General features: G+C 34.8%; 1 protein-coding gene across 3 annotated transcripts in view; it reads right to left on the bottom strand.

Annotated features, from left to right (window-relative positions):
- The window catches only part of ANTXR2 (ANTXR cell adhesion molecule 2), a 163,586-nt gene that overhangs the window by 60,607 nt on the left and 84,225 nt on the right, over positions 1–18,754 (bottom strand). For 2 of the 3 annotated variants that reach the window (XM_082645107.1, XM_082645109.1), the window contains exons 13-16: positions 8,093–8,137; positions 7,164–7,256; positions 1,391–1,558; positions 994–1,074 (exon numbers count right to left, since the gene is read on the bottom strand). In XM_082645107.1, coding sequence (XP_082501233.1) covers positions 994–1,074; positions 1,391–1,558; positions 7,164–7,256; positions 8,093–8,137 — 387 coding nt within the window. Of the gene's footprint in view, positions 1–909; positions 1,075–1,390; positions 1,559–7,163; positions 7,257–8,092; positions 8,138–18,754 lie in introns of those variants that run through there. The other variant, XM_082645108.1, reaches the window with a different exon arrangement.

Raw genomic sequence — 18,754 nt, 5'->3', positions numbered from 1 at the left:
TGGCCAGGGAACTAGATCCCACATGCATGCCGCAACTATGATTTTGCATGCCACAACTAAGGAGCCCATGTGCCTCAACTAAGGAGCCTGTGAGCCGCACCTAAGACCTGGCGCAACTAACTAAATAAATAAATATTTTTTTTAAAAAAGGCTTCCTTGATAGGGAAAATGTATACATGTATATGTGTGTATGTATTTATGTTTTTATTGGTTTTTTTTTTGTTTGTTTTGTTTTTTTTTTGCGGCACACAGGCCTCTCACTGTTGGCCTCTCCTGTTGCGGAGCACAGGCTCCGGACGTGCAGGCTCAGTGGCCATGGCTCAGGGGCCCAGCTGCTCCGCGGCATGTGGGATCTTTCCGGACCAAGGCACGAACCCGTGTCCCCTGCATCGGCAGGCGGACTCTCAACCACCGCGTCACCAGGGAAGCCCTATGTATGTATTTTTATACATAAGTGTGTGTGTGTATCTCACCATTGCAGATGTCCATAACGCTTCATAACTTTCAAAGCACTTTCACATTTTCAAGAGATTACATTAAATCAACTTTGAAGGCAGGAAAATACTTATTTATACCTAAAGCAACAGAGGATCTGAGGCATGTACCCCAGGCCTCAATGCTAGTGAATGTTAGCAAGACTTACTAATCCCCACTCTGTCCTCCCCGCTGGGTAAAAAACCTCAGAACAGAACGTGATGTCGTCCAAGTCAAAGGCTGAAGCATTGAGTGTGCTTATTAAAGTATGTGTACAGTGGACCTTAATTTTTATGTTACTTGAAAAGGACCTCGTGTTCAACTGTGGCTTGAAGACATATTCTAATAATAGGTAATCATTTATTAAGCACCCTACGTAATAGGAATTTGCATGAGACAATAATAATTCCTTCTTCAGCTGTAATGAGGACTTTGGGTTCTTTCTGATTATTATTTCCCTCCCTTCCTTATACACACCTGATCGGTCACTATTTTCCTAACACATCCCCACATACAAACCTCATCTCCTTCCTGAGGTCGCATCAAGGACACCCGGTCATACTGCCTCCGCAACAAAGCCCAGAGTGCATCCAGCCGACCCTAAAGGGAAACATGATCTGTAAATCCCTGGGGAATGTACATGGCCTCCACTTGTTAAATAAGTGAGCTAAAATGAAGAAGGTAAAGCCTTATTTTCTCCTCTCATTTCTTTCATAAATTTAATGAATGAATAAATAATAAAAATGGAGTTTCTTGTTACTGAGAAATATTCACTTGTTATAAGGTAAATTGAATGTGTGTTATTTGATATACCTTGGTCCTCCTGCAGATGGTTGGGGGGGTGGGCAGGGAGACTAAAAGGATTACACTTTCTCTAGGAAGTTGCCATTAAATCCCACAAAGTTTGAACAGTCACCTTAATTGGCGTGTACCACTTTGTCTGAGGAGGCTGGAGTGTGGGTTTGGGTCGAGGTGGTCTGGGCCTAAGGGGCTCCTCTGGTTCTTCAGGAATGGTCACCACAGCATTTTTGGCTTTCTCTAGCCTTGCACCTTCCTCCGTAGATCCTTTATCACCCCAACGGACCTTTAAAACAAAGGGAAATACTGATATCAGACATATAGTTGCCTAGAGGAACAGGCTCTTGTTTAGTTGGTTCTTTGATTCACCACCTCAGAGTCCAAAGATGAGTAGGTATCCTAGCTCCAGATTCCTATTCTTCTGAGATTTAATAGGTTTCTCACCACTCATGTATTTAATATTAAGATCCTAGAAATAAAGATCCTTTATAAAAATCTGGCATCTATTAAATTTGATGCAGCCATTTCTCCACTGTTTCAAATAAGGAGTTAATTTCTGTTTTACATATGAAATGCATGACAGTGCGTAACTCTATTCTCTAATTAGGTATGTTCTCCTTCTAGCTAAACACATACCTGTATATACTGATGACATTGGGTGAAATAGATGGTAATGATGATGATAATTAGTATTTACTGAATGATAATTTTGTGCCAAGCTGCCTTTAATCCATAAAAAATGCAATGAGATAGATACGATGTTTTTGCTTCCAGATGAGGAAACTGAGACACAGAGAGGTTAAGTGATGAGCCCAAAGCCACACAGCTAGTAAGCAGAAGGACAGGGATTTGAACATATGTAGTCTGAAGGGTGCAGTAAGTTTCAAATAGGTTTGAATTTTACAAATATATTTTATACAAAGGAGTTAATTTTTCCTTCCAAACTTTCCATCAAGTTTGACTAAGGCAAAAAGTATGATTTAAACTTTAGCATTTGGAAATAAAATAATTATATATGTTTTTCTCAATTTTGTAAAGCTCAACTTTGTAAAGTGGCTCTCAGTCTTTATTTCCTCTACTCATATGGGTATGACATATCAATTTTTCATTGAGGAAGACAAATCTGAAAAGACTCTGCTTTGAAGAGAAAAATTCAGGGACACCAGGGAATTCCACAAATTTGGGAGGATTCCTTTCTCTGAAAATCCTAGACATTGAAAACAAGAAGGTCAAATGATGTTTTCTTTATTTTTCAATGAAAATTGGCTAAACTTTAGCCAAATTTTTTCATGTGTGGGCACGTGAAGAAGTTGTGGCCCCTGGAGAAAGGCTTTGTCCAACCAGGAACAGTAGAGAAGTCTAGAAACCAAGGACGTTTCCAAAGAAGACATAGATAAGTGAAGCTCTAAAAAGAAACAGAAGGCCTGTCCAGGGCACACAGTGGCTCACCAGAGTTGAATAATTTCTACAAAGAAAAAATGATTAAATGCTTTTTAAAAGCATTTTAATGAACTGAATTAGTGGGTAAGAATACAGATGATTACTGTTCATAGAAAGATCTATTCATAGCTTTTTGATAAGGCTTACTTAGATGTTTTTACCTTTTTTTTACTACAATTTTAGAGTAGGTTTTCAACTTCAATTGGACTCGGTTGAGTCATTAAAATGTATCTGTATCTTTCAGTGTCATCAGTGGTACTAGAATGTCCTTTATGAGGTCGTTAAAATTGTTTTAAACACCATTAAACCTTTAGAACTAGATAGTTGGCTTTCTTTCCAGAGAAATGACCTTCTCTTTCAAATCACAGTGTCTTCACCTAGATAAATTAAACTTTAAAAATCTTTAGATATATCTAAATTGAACTAAGAAACTCTAAAACCAGGACACATCTCCTGTAGTTGTAAAGTCTCAATTTTACAATTTCCCTCAATTTTCAGGGAAAAAATAAAAAAAACAAATGAAGATACATAGTCAAATAAACATATGAGTATCATAACAGAGAGAAGTAATTCAGAGTAGAAATATAAGTAGGTAAAATTTAGATCCATTCAGAAATGATGTATTTTTAACTTAGATTTTGACTAGCCCAGACTTCACAGTTGATATCCTAGAGGTAATGGTACTCATAGTCTTCCTCCAAGTATCATTGTACCATTCTCAGATAAAGAGCACGTTGAACTAGAGTTCTGACCCAACATTGCATTTCTAAACGTATGATACATAGTTGCTGATGTATAAAGGAAATGCATTAAATAAATCCATTAGTGTTAGTTCATGAAGTAGCTGTTTTATCATTATTATTACCATCACCACAGACAATACAACAATCAATTCTCACTCAGTCTCACTCAAACTAGGAAACACTTTATACAGAGTTTTCCTAAAACTCTTAAAAGCAATTAAATATATATACACACATATGTATAAATTCTAGTATTTTAGTTTGACCACATTGAGATAGTCAAAAATGATAAAAGAATAACAAGAATGGGGCTTCCCTGGTGGCGCAGTGGTTGAGAGTCCGCCTGCCGATGCAGGGGACACAGGTTCGTGACCCAGTCTGGAAAGATCCCACATGCCGCGGAGCGGCTGGGCCCGTGAGCCATGGCCGCTGAGCCTGCGCTTCCGGAGCCTGTGCTCCGCGATGGGAGAGGCCACAACAGTGAGAGGCCCGTGTACCGCAAAAAAAAAAAAAAAAAAAAAAAAAAAAAAGAATAACAAGAATGGATTGCTAAAGGCAGCCTTAACAGAATTAATATATCTGACGTTTTACTATTTAAAAAAAAGTGCAAGCTTGATAGCTAAATTCTTCCAATTGTACTTGGCTTTCATGATAAACAATGAAATTCCATAATTTCCACAGCATATTTGGAGGTTGTATCATAAAGAAGCAATTTCAGAATTGAGAAAAGAAACAAAAACAGTTTCACGCGGAACTGGCAGCAACACACATTTGAAGCCATTAGGTATTGTGGCTCAGTTGTGCTAACAGCTGTTATTAACCTCAGCTCAGTTCCAGCTTTCTGCAAACTGCAATCATGATAGTGTTTAAATATTTAGGAGGAAGAAAAACTTTCTAGGTAAAATCCCTATACTGGCTTAAAATAACATTGAGTTATGAAGATTTATTCTTTAATTCAGATGTGCTCATAATTTCTATAATTCCTTTCACTTTCCCCAGTTTAAACTAGGGAATTTTTTTAAGGAAAATACTTTTCAGGTTTGAATAGTCACTGTTTTAAAACAAGTTATGTTTTCTATTTTTCCTCTCCAAGTTTAAATTAGTTGATGTTTGAAAAAGTCTAAAGTCACTTAATTCTTAGTTTATTTTTTTCTTTGTTTTTTTTTGGCCTCACTGTGTGGCATATGGGATCCTAGTTCCCAGACCAGGGATTGAACCTGTGCCCCTTGTAGTGGAAACATGAAGTCTTAATCACTGTACCACCAGGGAAGTCCCTCTGTTTGTTTTTTATTGTGTATTTTTACATATCGTGTTTCCCCTTTGTGAAGCCCACATTTATTTTCTCATTTTTTTCTTCATTCTCATTCCCATTTCCATTTCATCGATGGAGTACTACATAAAATGTAGGCAAAATTATCCATGGTTAAAATGGACTCTGATTTATTAAAAGTGGGTGAGTCCTCATAAATTTTCTTCAGTGAAAAAGCTAGGGCAATATAATTTCACATTAATTAAGAGTCAATAACTAAAACACAAATAAATAAATTTCAATTAAATTTGAATTAAATTTAATTTTACATTTTAAGTAAAAGAGTCAATAGCTCTTAAAACGTGAAATGTGAGTTACTCAAGAATGTTCATGGGCCCTTGGCTTTCTTGACCATATTCCAATAATATGCCTTTTAACTCAGAACCCATTCAGTAGCTCATGCATTAACTTTTCTTTTCTGTAGAAAGATATCTTAATCTTTGGAACATGGAATATTGGAGTAACAAAAATCTGCTACAATTCTTCGTGTTTTTAGCAAGAACTAATATATCTGAATCTCATTGTCATGTGGTATTTTATATGTGTGGATTTCAAAATGGAATTAAGTTTATTATTCTGAATATAAATTAGTACATGCTCACTGTCAAATAAGTTGGGAACAAACAGGGAAATATATAACACAAATTGAAAATCACTCCATTCAGAGATAGTTACTAACATGTTATGCTATTTCCTGTCAAACCCTTTTCCCCCTGCATACATCTTTTTATATACACATTTTGGAACGAGACTAAATAAACTAAAAATAAGCTATGACAGATCATATTTGGATATTCATATGTAATGATTTTATTTACAATTGTATTTTTTATATATGTAGGGACATCCAATCCACACTCTCCCCAACCTTTCCAATCCTAGAATGACACAACAAAGGCAAATGAAAGGAAAATGACCTTCCTTCCATGTCAAGTAACAAGAGCTAGCCTCACCATGTTCTCTTCTACTGCTTGATATTCCCAATTACCCACCAGCAAACACAGAAGCAATATTTTCTCCAAAAGACAAATGTAGTAAGTTCTAGCACCTGCCTTTTTCATGGCTTATTGGCAAGGAGGTACCTGTCTCAGAAGATATTTCAGCAATAAAGTGGCAAGCTCTTAGGAAAATGTGCGTTATTTTAAGATCTAATGTGGTCAAGAAAATGAGAATCACTATCAGATGACTTAACCACTTTAGTAATGACAGTCATTTAAGTAAGTCTTGGCTTCTTTTGAAGAGTACTGAAATTTATGCTGAAAATGGGAAATTCTCCTTGGGAATCTGAATTTTATTAAAATGTATAAAAAGAGAAAATTGTGGGACTTCCCTGGTGGTCCAGTGGTTTAGACTCCATGCTTCCACTTCAGGGGGCACAGGTTTGATCCCTGGTCGGGGAACTAAGATCTGGCATGCCACATGGCACAACAAAAAAATTAAATAAAAAAAAAAAGAAAGAAAAGAAAATTGCAACAGTTGTGAGATTGTTAATTAGCTTATTGATTTTTGCTGACAGTAATGGGACAAAGCAGATATGACAGTAGGAGATGTGCAATGATTGCAAAACACATAAAAACTCTTTCTTATCAAGAAATAAAATTTAAGAATAACTAATAAGAAAGAAATGTCAGGATCTGTGTTTAATAATAATGTCACCATATCAATGAGAAAATTCCTCCAATTTCTCCTTCGGGTGGGATGTTGGCCTATCTATACTGTTGTTAAGGGCTCAGTGCTGACAGTGCTTGCTTATTATAAATTAATCCATCACTTTGAAAAATACTTCTGTGGTGGTAAAAAGACCTCATTTCATCTTCAAGATATAATATTTAAGTTCAATTTTAGTCCATATGCTTTCCAGTCTAAAAATTTATTAGTCTATAAATGATATTTAATATTAATTATGATTATTCATAAGTGGTAACTAAAACCTGTAAAAAAAAAAAGCCTTAAATGTACTTCCTCTGAATTTGTGATAGGGTCTTATCCATGATATTGAATATTTTAATATTTTTCTCCTCAAATAGTACTTAACTATTGGATCTTTTCAAAGACAAGCATTGTTGCAACTTTAAGTAGTTGGCTTCTTCAAAGTTGATGTTCTCCGTAGGAATTTTTTCCAAAATAGTAAAAAAAAACCTAATTTTGTTTTGCCCTTTAGAATTCAGACATCTTATCAATGTAGTTCTTTGACTAATGAAGTCAGTTCTTCTTGAATAGTTTTGAAATGGCTAGGATTATTCCATAGAAAAAAAAATTTGTCCAAAAAGACCTAGTGTTAAGTAAAATTGGATGATATTAGAATACTGAGTTGTGAAAAGTACAGTTTCCATGGCTTGATAGTTCTAAAACTACATATTCCAGATTAGCAGCTTCTAATTTTTTTTTAAGATACCAACCTCCATTCTTTTAATTCCTCCAACACCTCGACCACCATAATAAGAAGCATCCACAGTTGGCCATTTCTTGGTAGGCAGAGGTTCTTCTTCCTCCTATGTGTATACAAGTTTTTAAAACTGAGTTTAATTAATTTCTTAAAATATTGCTTAGTCAGAACCAACTCACATTTAAATTTTTTCTGAATAATGACACTAATATGGACAAAATATAGTAAAAATTACATATAGCACATGTGGATGTACTTATGCTTATGTGCATAAATTTCAAGTGAGGTTCTACAGAATATGAGGACTCCTTCCATTCCACAATTTGAGGAATCTACCTTATTTCATTAGGCTACCAGAAGTTGCTCCTTGACTATGAGCAGCATTTGGTTTTTCCAGATTTATTCATCACTTAATAGTTAAGAAGATAAAACATTAAAATTAGGACCACATTTCAATGATCATTTAAAGCCTCAATGTATGTGTAAATTTAAACTCTGTGAAATTTGTACTGAAAAGATAGGTAGTTGAGAAGCTTTGAAAATGCACAACACCATATTTTCTGTTGCTAACACAATTTTGGCTAACAGAGTAATGTAAAAGTAATAATCATTTTGAAGAAAGTAATAATATCTTTAAACTGCCAGCTTGGATCTTCCAACTTTTTGTAAGACAAGTGACAGCAGAACTATTGATATATTGCTATAAAAAGTAAATTAAATCTCTATGTACTATTGATCCTGATGGCTAGTCTACATTTATCAATGTGTGAAGGTCCCGTTCCTCTAGCACATGAAAGAAATCATGAGAAGACAAAATATAATTGATTTTCATAATTTCAGAAGTCAATAGATAGATATCACAATTATCTAATAACAATGTAATTGATCAAATTAGGGATAATATCTAAATACACCCACATCACTTATTAGGCCCTCATTTACCTCTTTTGGTGCAGAGGGTGGTGGTGGAGGAGGATCCTTGATAACCTGTACCAAAACAAACAAAACCAAAAAAACAATCAAATGCAGAAACTTCAGTGGCACAGGGAGGAGACAGAAAGGATGTATAAAAATAATTAGATTAGTAAAATACTGTGGTGGCACCAAAGATGTCCCAGATGAACCTAGCCTCCCAAAACATATGCCTCCCTTTTGAACCTGGGCTTGTTTGTAACTAGCTTTGGACTAACTAGCAACTACTAGGTTTTCTTTGACTAATTAGCTAGCTAACTAGCACATTCATTCATTTTATCTTTATGATATAGATATAGCTTCAGTTTTCAGATAAATAACAAGAGCAAAAATTGTCAAATACCTTGCACTAAGTGGCTCTTCTAATGCAAACATTTTCCACTAGATTACAGTATGTCCCCTCAAATGGAGTAGGAATTTACTAAGTCTTCCTGCTATGATTCACTGACTTTTTCACAGATTGACAATACAAAGTTAGCTTGCCTTGGATGCGATAATAGAGAAATTAACATACTCTCTTTCCCCACCTTTTCACCTAGAAACAAATCAACCTCTTAGCCAAGAGTCCTTTCCTGTGAATCGTTACTCAATATACTATTTCATGAAATTTGATGTGGTTAATTCTTTATGTGAGAGGAATACAGACTGAGATCAAATTTAAATGACCTTTACTGGGATATCTGGACTTTCATACCATCATGATAGAAAACTACTGACCAAGGGCCAGTAGTGTCCGATAATTCAAGTACACATCCAAGTCTCTATACTAAGAAGAAAAACTGTTCAAAAATATAACTGCTTCACTTCATCTAAGGTCAAATGTTTCAATTATCTTATTAAATTTTTAAAATGTTAAAACAATAGTAACTCTGAAAATGAATATCATCAAAGAATTATTACTACTGTTCAGGTATATTCCTGTTATCATGAATATGTTTTTTAAAGACTGCATATATTTTAAAGATATATACTGAAACATTTCCAGATTAAATGATATAATTCTGATATTTTCATCAAAATAATTTGGGGTGGGGAAGTAAAGAGGTTATATATGAAATAAATTTAGCCATAAATTGATAATCATTGAAACTAAATAGACATGAGAGATTCATTATTTCACTCTTTCTCTTTGTATATGTTTGAAATTTTTCATAATGAAAGGTTTTTTTTTGTTGTTACTGATAATGTTTAGCGAATTGACTCATAATTTTCTTCATATATATTACTTTCATCATCAAATTTTAGTTTAGATCTAAATCTCATGAAAAAATGCAAACAGTAACTACAATTACATAGATATAACTGGACAGTAATTTAATCTGAATGAATCTTGAACTAACTCATTGTAGCATTCAAACTTTTGAATGCTACAAGAAATGCTGTTATTTCTATTTAACCCTTCTGTTTAATTCAATTTTGTCTTATCAATAAACATAAAATCCCAGTTCTTTTTACTAATATTGAAGGATAGAAATCTGTGAAGTTTTACATTTAGCCCAGAAACAAATGCCAGGAGTGGATAAAGATTTAAAATAATACTCTGGTAAAATAAAATAAAGGTTATCGAGCTACAGGTGCATTTCCTTTATAAAAAGGAAGCATTCATATTATCAACCTGCATGTCCAAAATCAATCAATGAAAACCAGATCTATCAATATTTCACAGTCAATAGGGTCAAAACCAACCTAATAAGCTTCATTTAAGAGCCAACTCTTCTTCCTATCTTCCTTGTTTCTTTCAAGTAAATCACTCTTTCCTTAAAGTTGCAGCCTTAAAATTTTCTCATAATCTATAATTTATTCTCACTTCTAAATGACTTCACCAAAATCATTTACCATGTTCAAAAGATTCTTTGAAATATTATTCTCTCTCTCTCCCTCTCCCTGTTCTATATTTTCCTTTTTTCTCCCCCCCCACCATGAACTCCCCCAATCCTCTCAAAGCAGATCAGATTACCTTAGTATGTAAAGATGCCTATTTGTTCTCCCCTAGCATTGGTCACAACTGATAATTTTATCTAACTCCAAAACACTGTAACTTCTAAGAGGATGGATTTTATGTCTGCTTTGTTCCTCACTGTATTCCCAGTACTTAGTAGAGTGTCTAGCACAAAGGAAGCACAGAAGGGAAGTTAGGAAGAGAGAAAAAGGAAGAAAGTGGGAAAGAGAAAATAAAGATAGAGGAAGGGTTAAAGGGAGAGGAGGAGGAAGGAAGGAAGATCACGGGAAGAAGGAAGGATTCTATGCATTCCATTCCTGCTATCACTACCTAAAATCGTGAACTCAAGATCTCTGGACCTTAAAAATATCTAGTACAATGTTTTTCAACTTCTCCAATACACATCCAACCAAAACTTCATTATTCTGAAAACTTCCCACCTAGCTGTAGTCCAACTATGTTTGAATTCCTGCAATAAAGAGAAATTCACAACTTCACAAAGCAATTTATTCCATTGGCAAGGAACTCACATCATTTGAAAATTTTTCCCCCAAAAGAAGCCAAAGCCTCCTTCTCCGTAGTTTCCACCCTTTAGTGCTGATCCTAGAGTGTGGAAACACATGCATACACACAACTATTTTTAATTCCAGAAAAGAGCAGTTCCTATTTTTGAATACTTGGATAATAACCATATATCTATTGAACTTACACATCTGGAAGCTAAACATCACAACCATTTTTTGTGTAACGGTCTGAGTTATTGGGTCATCTTGGTCAGTTTCTTTAGTATATATTCACTTGAACAATATCTCAAAGTGTGGTTTCCAGAACTGATAAATAACATTTTAAGTGTGGCTGATCCATTATAATTAAATGCATGGTGCTCAGGCAAAACAGATGCACCCGAGCAATCCTCACTTTGATTCTATGCATTTTAACTAATAACATATTGATAACATTGATTGATAGTCTATAATTACCATAGCTTTATTTTGGCATCAATGTCTACGTGCTTTATTTGTAGCTAAATTAGACCTCTAGCTTGTTCCTCTATCTCTAACTCATCCTTCATTCTAACCCACGTAGCCAGGTCACTATTTTTCTAATAGAAGCTCAATTGATGGTTTCTCTAGTCAAAATGGATCAAAGGTTCCAGTGGCCACAACTGAACTCAAGGAATTACTGAATTTTGGGAAGAAGCTTACCACTCAGTTTTGCAAACTACCATAAAGTGCTCTCCAGAGTGCTCTCACTAGAAAAAGCCCAAGGTATGTCCTTCATTCCACTAAGTCTGAGTATAATGTACCCAAACTCATTTTCATTTCCTTGTGAGGATTTCAAATTTACTCTACTTATCACGTGTACATCTTGTACTGATATATAAATTTCTGAGGACTTAAATAGTATCCCCAACCGTGTTCTATGTTATATCTCCTAAGAATCACTGAACATACCCCTCCATAACACTTCCTTTTTCATGTCATATTTATCATACTGATTATCCTGCATAGCATCAAGTTTTAGCATTAATATGGGTAAACTGAGTTTCAATTTAAAATCCTCATATGACCACTGGTGACAAACTCACAGCAGGATAATGAGAGACATCTTTGCCTTCTTTATCAGAGACTCTTTATCTGTTATCATAAGCCACAACCTGGAAAATGCAAACTCCTTTTTCAGTACATCTACATGAGCCACCACTTGAATTGTCATTGTTCAAATGCCTCAGCACGGTATAATTAGACCCTAACACCCTATGTACAAACATCCCTGCACGTGTACCTCTAACTCCAGGCTGATCGAAGATCCATTTTCTACCCCCCAAAAAATTACCATTTCCATATTAAGTCCCATCCAGCCATTACAGAGTAGTCTACCAACTTTCTATCGCTTTATCTAGAAGCTTTAAAACTTCTAACAATATACGTGCTGCACCGTTGAACAATTCATGCTTCATCAGTTTGGGTTTATATGTTTATTTTGGAATTTTTCAATTACCCCTCAAAACTGTAGATTTCTTAGGGGCAATATCATTTCCCCCTCTTTGAAAATATCACAGCACCTAATAAAGTGCTCTGCAAACAAGAGATACTAAAAATATGATTGAAAGTGAGCTGAAGAAACTAGCTGAGAATGTTCGCAAGGGCTCATAGCCAACCTCTAAATTTATAAGAAAAATACAGAGGAAAAAAAAAGATATAAATGATAACCAATAGAGAAAGATTTCCATGAAACTAAAATATTGCTAGTTCCAAAGAAAATGAAGTATCACATTTCTCTTTCAACCAGTAAAGTCAGAGAGCTAATGAACTCAAAGACAGATGGGAAAATGTAAGACCATGCTAAGTTTCTTCATCTGGGAAATAAAATTGATTCACTGTAGGTCCTTTCCAAAATGAAAATTCTAATAGAATGATAAAACAAAATACATATCACAATATTTCCACCAAGCCTTTTTCTTCTATGCCTTTACATAATTAAGTAGGCCATATGTCTACATACATTTGTATTCACCTTATTCCAGAAAAGAACTTTAGGGTTTGTTTTTCCAATAATGTGTAATTAATCTTATGTATGACTAAATGCATTGTTTATTATAAATTTAAATTGATTTTGAAATCATGGCAAGTATATTTTCTACATTGTTAACAATGAAAACAAAACCCTTAATATTCTACATAAATCAAATTTTGACCTAGTAGATTAAGAGATACCACCACCACCACAACAAATAACAGCACTTTCAGAAACTGAAGCAGAGCAAAGGCTCATCTGTGTGCTGTTAATACTATTAACAATAATGACATTTATTGGTGCTGCCATATGCCACGCACTCTATATTTCTCTCATTTTCATAATAATCCTATGTAGTTACTATGCTTATTTTAAATACAAGGAGAGAGAGGCCTGAATTCAGTAACTTGTCCAAGGATACACAGAGAAAACATTAGAATTAGTATTTAAACTGGTCCATCTTCCTCGAAACTCTGGGTTCAACTTCCTCTGCCACATGACATCCTTTTAAAATAAGGTTTGGATTGTAAAGGGAAAAGGTGCAGGAGAAAAGGCTTAAGATGTGTTGAGGTTTATTACTTGCTGGGATGCATGCATGGATGGATGGTTAGATGGATGGATAGATAGATAGATGGATAGATGGATATAGATAGACAGATATAGATCAATATTTATGGTAACTGTGTGAGATAGATGTTATCATCCCCATTTCATAGGGACATAACATATTCATTCATATGCCCACCATCATTGCCCTAGAAATGTTGGAAGAGGAAATAAGTTTTGTGTGTGTGTGTGATGTTTCAAAATGCTCCCTCTCTCCATTCTACCACACAGCTTCATAAGTAACAAAGGAGAGTGAAAATAATCTGAAGCCATTCAGCCCCAAAGCCAAAAATGGCAAAAGTCTGTGTCCACTGATATTTCTACATTTCAGCAAAATTAGTGCAGGAGAAAAGGAAACCTGTTGGTCCAAATACATTAAAAATAACAGTCATGAGAATCCCATTCTTGTATTAAATAGTGCAAGAACACATTCATCTTTGAAAAGGATGTATTCATAAGCACCATATTTTATGAGAATTTGCAGATTTTAAAAGGCATAATATTGCCTAGTTGCCAGGATTTTTTCCACTTAACATCCTTCAGCTCGGTATTGAAGATTCTGGAAAACACTTTCACCACTTTGTGAACCATATGCAGACTTTGATCCTTCTCCAAGCTTTTTTTTTTTTTTTTCGTTTGTTATTATCATCATCGGGGAGGATTACATCTCATCTACTTAGCTGTTAGAATGAAGATTTCAGTTTGGAGGAGAGCCGATTTCTTAAATAAAAAAAAAAGTTAGCTGCTTCAGGCAACAGTCCTTTTGATCTGCTCATTAACACTTTTCAAATGTTCGAGTGATGTGGGCATTCTTTGAGCTAGAAAATGTCAGTACAGGAGCCTGCAGCCAGCTTGATGCAATCATATGTTCCAATATTCAGAAAAGAGTGAAAAGAACTGTCAACAGTGAACTGCCTTGGATTAAAAAAAAAAAGATACTGTATAACGACTGTAGATCAAGTAGTATTTCAGAACCGATTCTTGCCAGTAACAGAAACAAATGCCCAATTTATCAGCAATGTCATCTAAGCGCCTAAGAGCCCACAGACTTAGACAAATCATTCTTAGTGTTTACAAAAACTTGTTTAAAATATATGTGGGATTTCCTTTCTTTCTTCCCTTTCTTTTTGATAAAATCAGAGAGCAAGTGCGGTGCCTTTCCTCTCATGAATACAAAGTTCTCTGACATAAATATTTGGGAAGCCCCTTTTCTGAATCCCACAAAGTTAGGTGCTTTCAACATCCAGACCAAGATATAGTCGAGGTTATCTCACCTCCCTTTCCTTTCCTCTTTGACAGACTCATCAATGTTCAAAGAGTCTGCTTTGAACAAATAAATAGCTACTTGGAAGTCTGGACAATAAATATAATTTTAAAGGCCAAATGAGGACTAGGAAGAACAGTGTGAGTTAAGTAAAGGTGCTGCTGTCAAAGCAAATAAACTAAGACCAGGAAGGGTTTGATACCGTGTTTTGTAAATGATGCTCTGTTGGAAAACATCACCATGGAAGCAATAAGTACTAACATCACACTCTATTTCAAGGAGGCAACCAAACATAAATCATTTTAATTAATGGTGTAAGGAAGGCATATTAAAAAGTTAAATTACTTCTGTTTTATTGTGCATTCTAAAAAAAAATCAGGCTGCTCTCAAAGTAACTCAATAAAGGCACAAACAGCCCTCCTCAACAATAAAAAACAAGTGCAATGTAGAAGCATTATTACTATTTAGAAAGAACAGCACAGCTGTTGCTGGCTAAGAAAATGAATCCATAGAGCTCCAGTCAGATATATCCTCATCACAAAAGCTCAACTTACTTTATAAGAAAATTGGGCTTTAAAAAGATAACTTTTTAAAATGTTTTTTTAAATTAAGATTTATGAGATCTTTCTGTAATGTCTTAAATGCACTAAGGAAAAATGAGCTTGCAATTTTCCCTTGCGGATGGAGAACTTTGGCCAAGGACATTAGATCAAAGTGAACACTTATCATTTCCAGCATATTCAGATATTTATTTGCAGCTGGATAACATACTCTAATTTACAACACTCCAGAAAGCTTTTGTTTGCCACGTCATTAGCCTTACATCTGTAATTCTGGAGAATGTCTGGTTACTCCAAATGATGCAACTATAGGATTGTCAGTTCTGCCATCCTGATAGTAAAACAGTTCTGCCATAAACTCAACATACATTCTAAGCTGACAGCGATGAAAAGAGCTGTATTTTCTGATATCTCACTCATGATTCAGTACATGATTTTTTTTAACCGTTCCTACCCCCTTTTTTAATTTAAGGGAAAAGGAAGGATGCTGCTGATGTTTGTTATAGAGAAGTGGTTAAAGGATGGATGTAAGGATACTCAATGAGCAGGATACAGACTCATAAACAGATGGTGAGAAATAACTTCACACAAAAATGAAAACTTTCCCCCTTATGGAATAGTTTGCAAACTCAATATACTCTGTAATTCACTAATGGTAGCACCTAAAATTCCAGCTTTACATAAGGGTTTTATTATTATTATTATTATTATTAATCACCAGATAAAGTTCTCCAAATATCATTGGTTTAGATCCTATTTGTCATGGAAAACCTAGGTACACAGAGGACACAATTCTGCAACATTTTAAATGATATCATCTTTCTCCTTTATCCTTGAAAATACTCATTAAAATGAACTGAAAGATTGAAAATTTTAAAATAGTCTCATATTAAAAGCATCATTGGTGGCCAGATATTCTATTGCAGGCAGTTTTCTCTAAACTTTTTTATTCTATGTCCCTCTTTGGCAATCTGGTTAACCTATGAACCCCTTCCCAGAATAAATAAGCTAAATTAAAATACACAGGATTAAAAGTAATCCAATTGTATTGAAATATAACTGTAAAAATCTATTTTTAAAAACAAGAAACCAAATCTGTGATACAGAAATACTATGTGCTTCTTTATTAATTCATTAAATTGTAAAATATAATAGTAGGTTTAGGAACTATTATAATTTTTGAAGTATAATTGACTTACTATAGTATATTAGTTTCAGGTGTACAGCACAGTGACTCAATATTTTTATACCATACACACTTATAACAATATTATAGACTATTTTATCTGTGCTGTACATTACATCCCCATGACTAATTTATTTTATAACTTGTAGTTTGAACCTCTTAATCCTCTTCTATTTCAGACATCACCCCTGCTCTCTCCTCTGGCAACCACTAGGTGTGTTCTCTGTATCTGTGTCTGTTTCTGTTTCGCTATATTTGTTCCTTTGTTTTTAGGTTGCACATATAAGTCTGTCATAATCTTGTCTTCGTCTGTCATAATCTTGAAGTAGTGATATGTATCTGAATATGAACGGGATTGTTCTGGCCTCTTACAGCAAATAACAAGCACCCTGAGAAAGCTCACAATGGAGCTTTGCTGTCAATAGGTTCTAATAACATATATAAGTTGGATACTTCTGAAAATTAGAAACCTGTTTCTTCGACAAATCCCTGGTCACTCTGAAACAGTGAGTAAAGTCTACTCAGTATATAAAGCATTGCATATTTACTTTACAGTTACCCAAAACAAAACAGAATGGTAATTCTAATTTTAAAGAATGCACATTGGTTTTAATTGCCATGGAACCATCTACCATCTTAAAACCTCTTGTCGTGGAACCATCTCCCATCTTACAACCTCTTGTACTTCATAAACAGTTTTTGTAATGAGTTGATCTAGAAACATATTACATGTGAATTCCCCAAATCAAGAGCCCTGAGCAGTGATTCTCAACCCTGGCAATTATCAGAATCATTTAGGATATCTATCAGTTTCTTAATGCAGCTACAACAAATTACCACCAACTTAGTGGTTTAAAACAACAGAAGTTTATTTTCTTACAGTTCTGGATGCCAGGAGTCCAAACAGAGTCTTACAAAGATAAAATCAGGTGTTAGAAGAGCTGATTGTTTCTTCAAGAGCCAGGGGAGAATCTGCTCCTTGCCCCTCCCAGCTTCTGGTGACTGTCAGCATTCCCTGCCTAGAAGCTGCATCACTTCAATCTCTGCCTCCATGTTCACACTGCCTTTTCACTTTCTGTGGTCTTATCTCCTCTGCCTCCCTCTTATAACGGCACTTGTGATGGCATTTAGAGCCATCTAGGTCATCCTAGATAATCCCCCTATTTCAAGATCCTTAATTTAATCATATCTGCAAAGTCCCTTTTGCCATGTAAGATAACATTCATGGTTTCCAGGAATTAAGACCTGGATATATTTAGGGATCATTATTGAGTCTAACAGAGAGGCTTTCCTAAACCATACTGATCCCTGGAGATGTCTCACCCAACCACCCTTTCCCCTCAGAGAGAGGCACTACCAATGGAAATCTGACAGCTACTACTCTGAGAGCCTTCCAGTTATTAGGAACAGAAAAAAACCTGAGAACCACTGCTTAAGATATAAGTAACACTGTCATCTCTGAGTCATTAATTAAATATCTGCGAACTCTTAATCTCTGAAAAATGAATGGTTAAATTATTTCATAAGATATTTTTTAAAAATATGAAGTGATTGAATGAAGAATGTGCGACAGATATTGGTGCCTCCGTTCAGGGTTCTTTGTGGTTTTTTTTCCCCAGTATTTCTATCTTGATAAGAGCTCCTGAGCATATGATTCCCAAAGAGGTAATTGCTGACATAATCTAAATGTGCCTGAAAACAGACATTATAAGCTGTTTAATCATGTTTTAGTTGAAAGGTTAAATATTTGGCCTTAGTACTTAAAAGACAATCAAACCAAAGAAATTTGTAAAACACCAAGCTGAAATAAATACATTTCATTTCCCATGAAAAAGTAATATGACTGATAATGATAAAGTACAAAATGATCCCTAATAATTTAATGCTGCTTAAAAATTGTTAAGCTACAGAAATATAGATCAATGGAACAGGATAGAAAGCCCAGAGATAAACCCATGCACCTATGGTCAACTAATCTGTGACAAAGGAGGAAAGAATATACAATGAAGAAAAGACAGTCTCTTCAATAAGTGGTGCTGGGAAAACTGGACAGTCTCATGTCAAAGAATATAATTAGAACACTTCTTAACGCCAACACAAAAATAAATTCAAAATGGATTAAAGACCTAAATGTAAGGCCAGACACTATGAAACTCTTAGAGGAAAACATAGGAAGAACACTCTTGGACAAAAATCACAGCAAGATCTTTTTTGACCCACCTCCTAGAGTAATGGAAATAAAAGCAAAATTAAACAAATGGTACCTAATGAAACTTAAAAGCTACTGCACAGCAAAGGAAACAATAAACAAGATGAAAAGACAACCCTCAACCCTTTCTCCTCAGAATGGGAGAAAATAATGGCAAACGACTCAATTTACAAAGGATTACTCTCCAAAATATAGAAACAGCTCATACAGCTCAATATTAAAAAAAGCAAACAACCCAATCCAAAAACGGGTGGAAGACCTAAATAGACATTTCTCCAAAGAAGACATACAGATGGCCAAGTGGCACATGAAAAGCTGCTTGACATCACTAATTATTAGAGAAATGCAAAT

This window comes from Mesoplodon mirus (genome assembly GCF_964341445.2).
Source record: "Mesoplodon mirus genome assembly, chromosome: 2".
Lineage (NCBI taxonomy): Eukaryota > Metazoa > Chordata > Mammalia > Artiodactyla > Ziphiidae > Mesoplodon > Mesoplodon mirus.
This window is presented reverse-complemented; position numbering and strand designations above follow the sequence as displayed.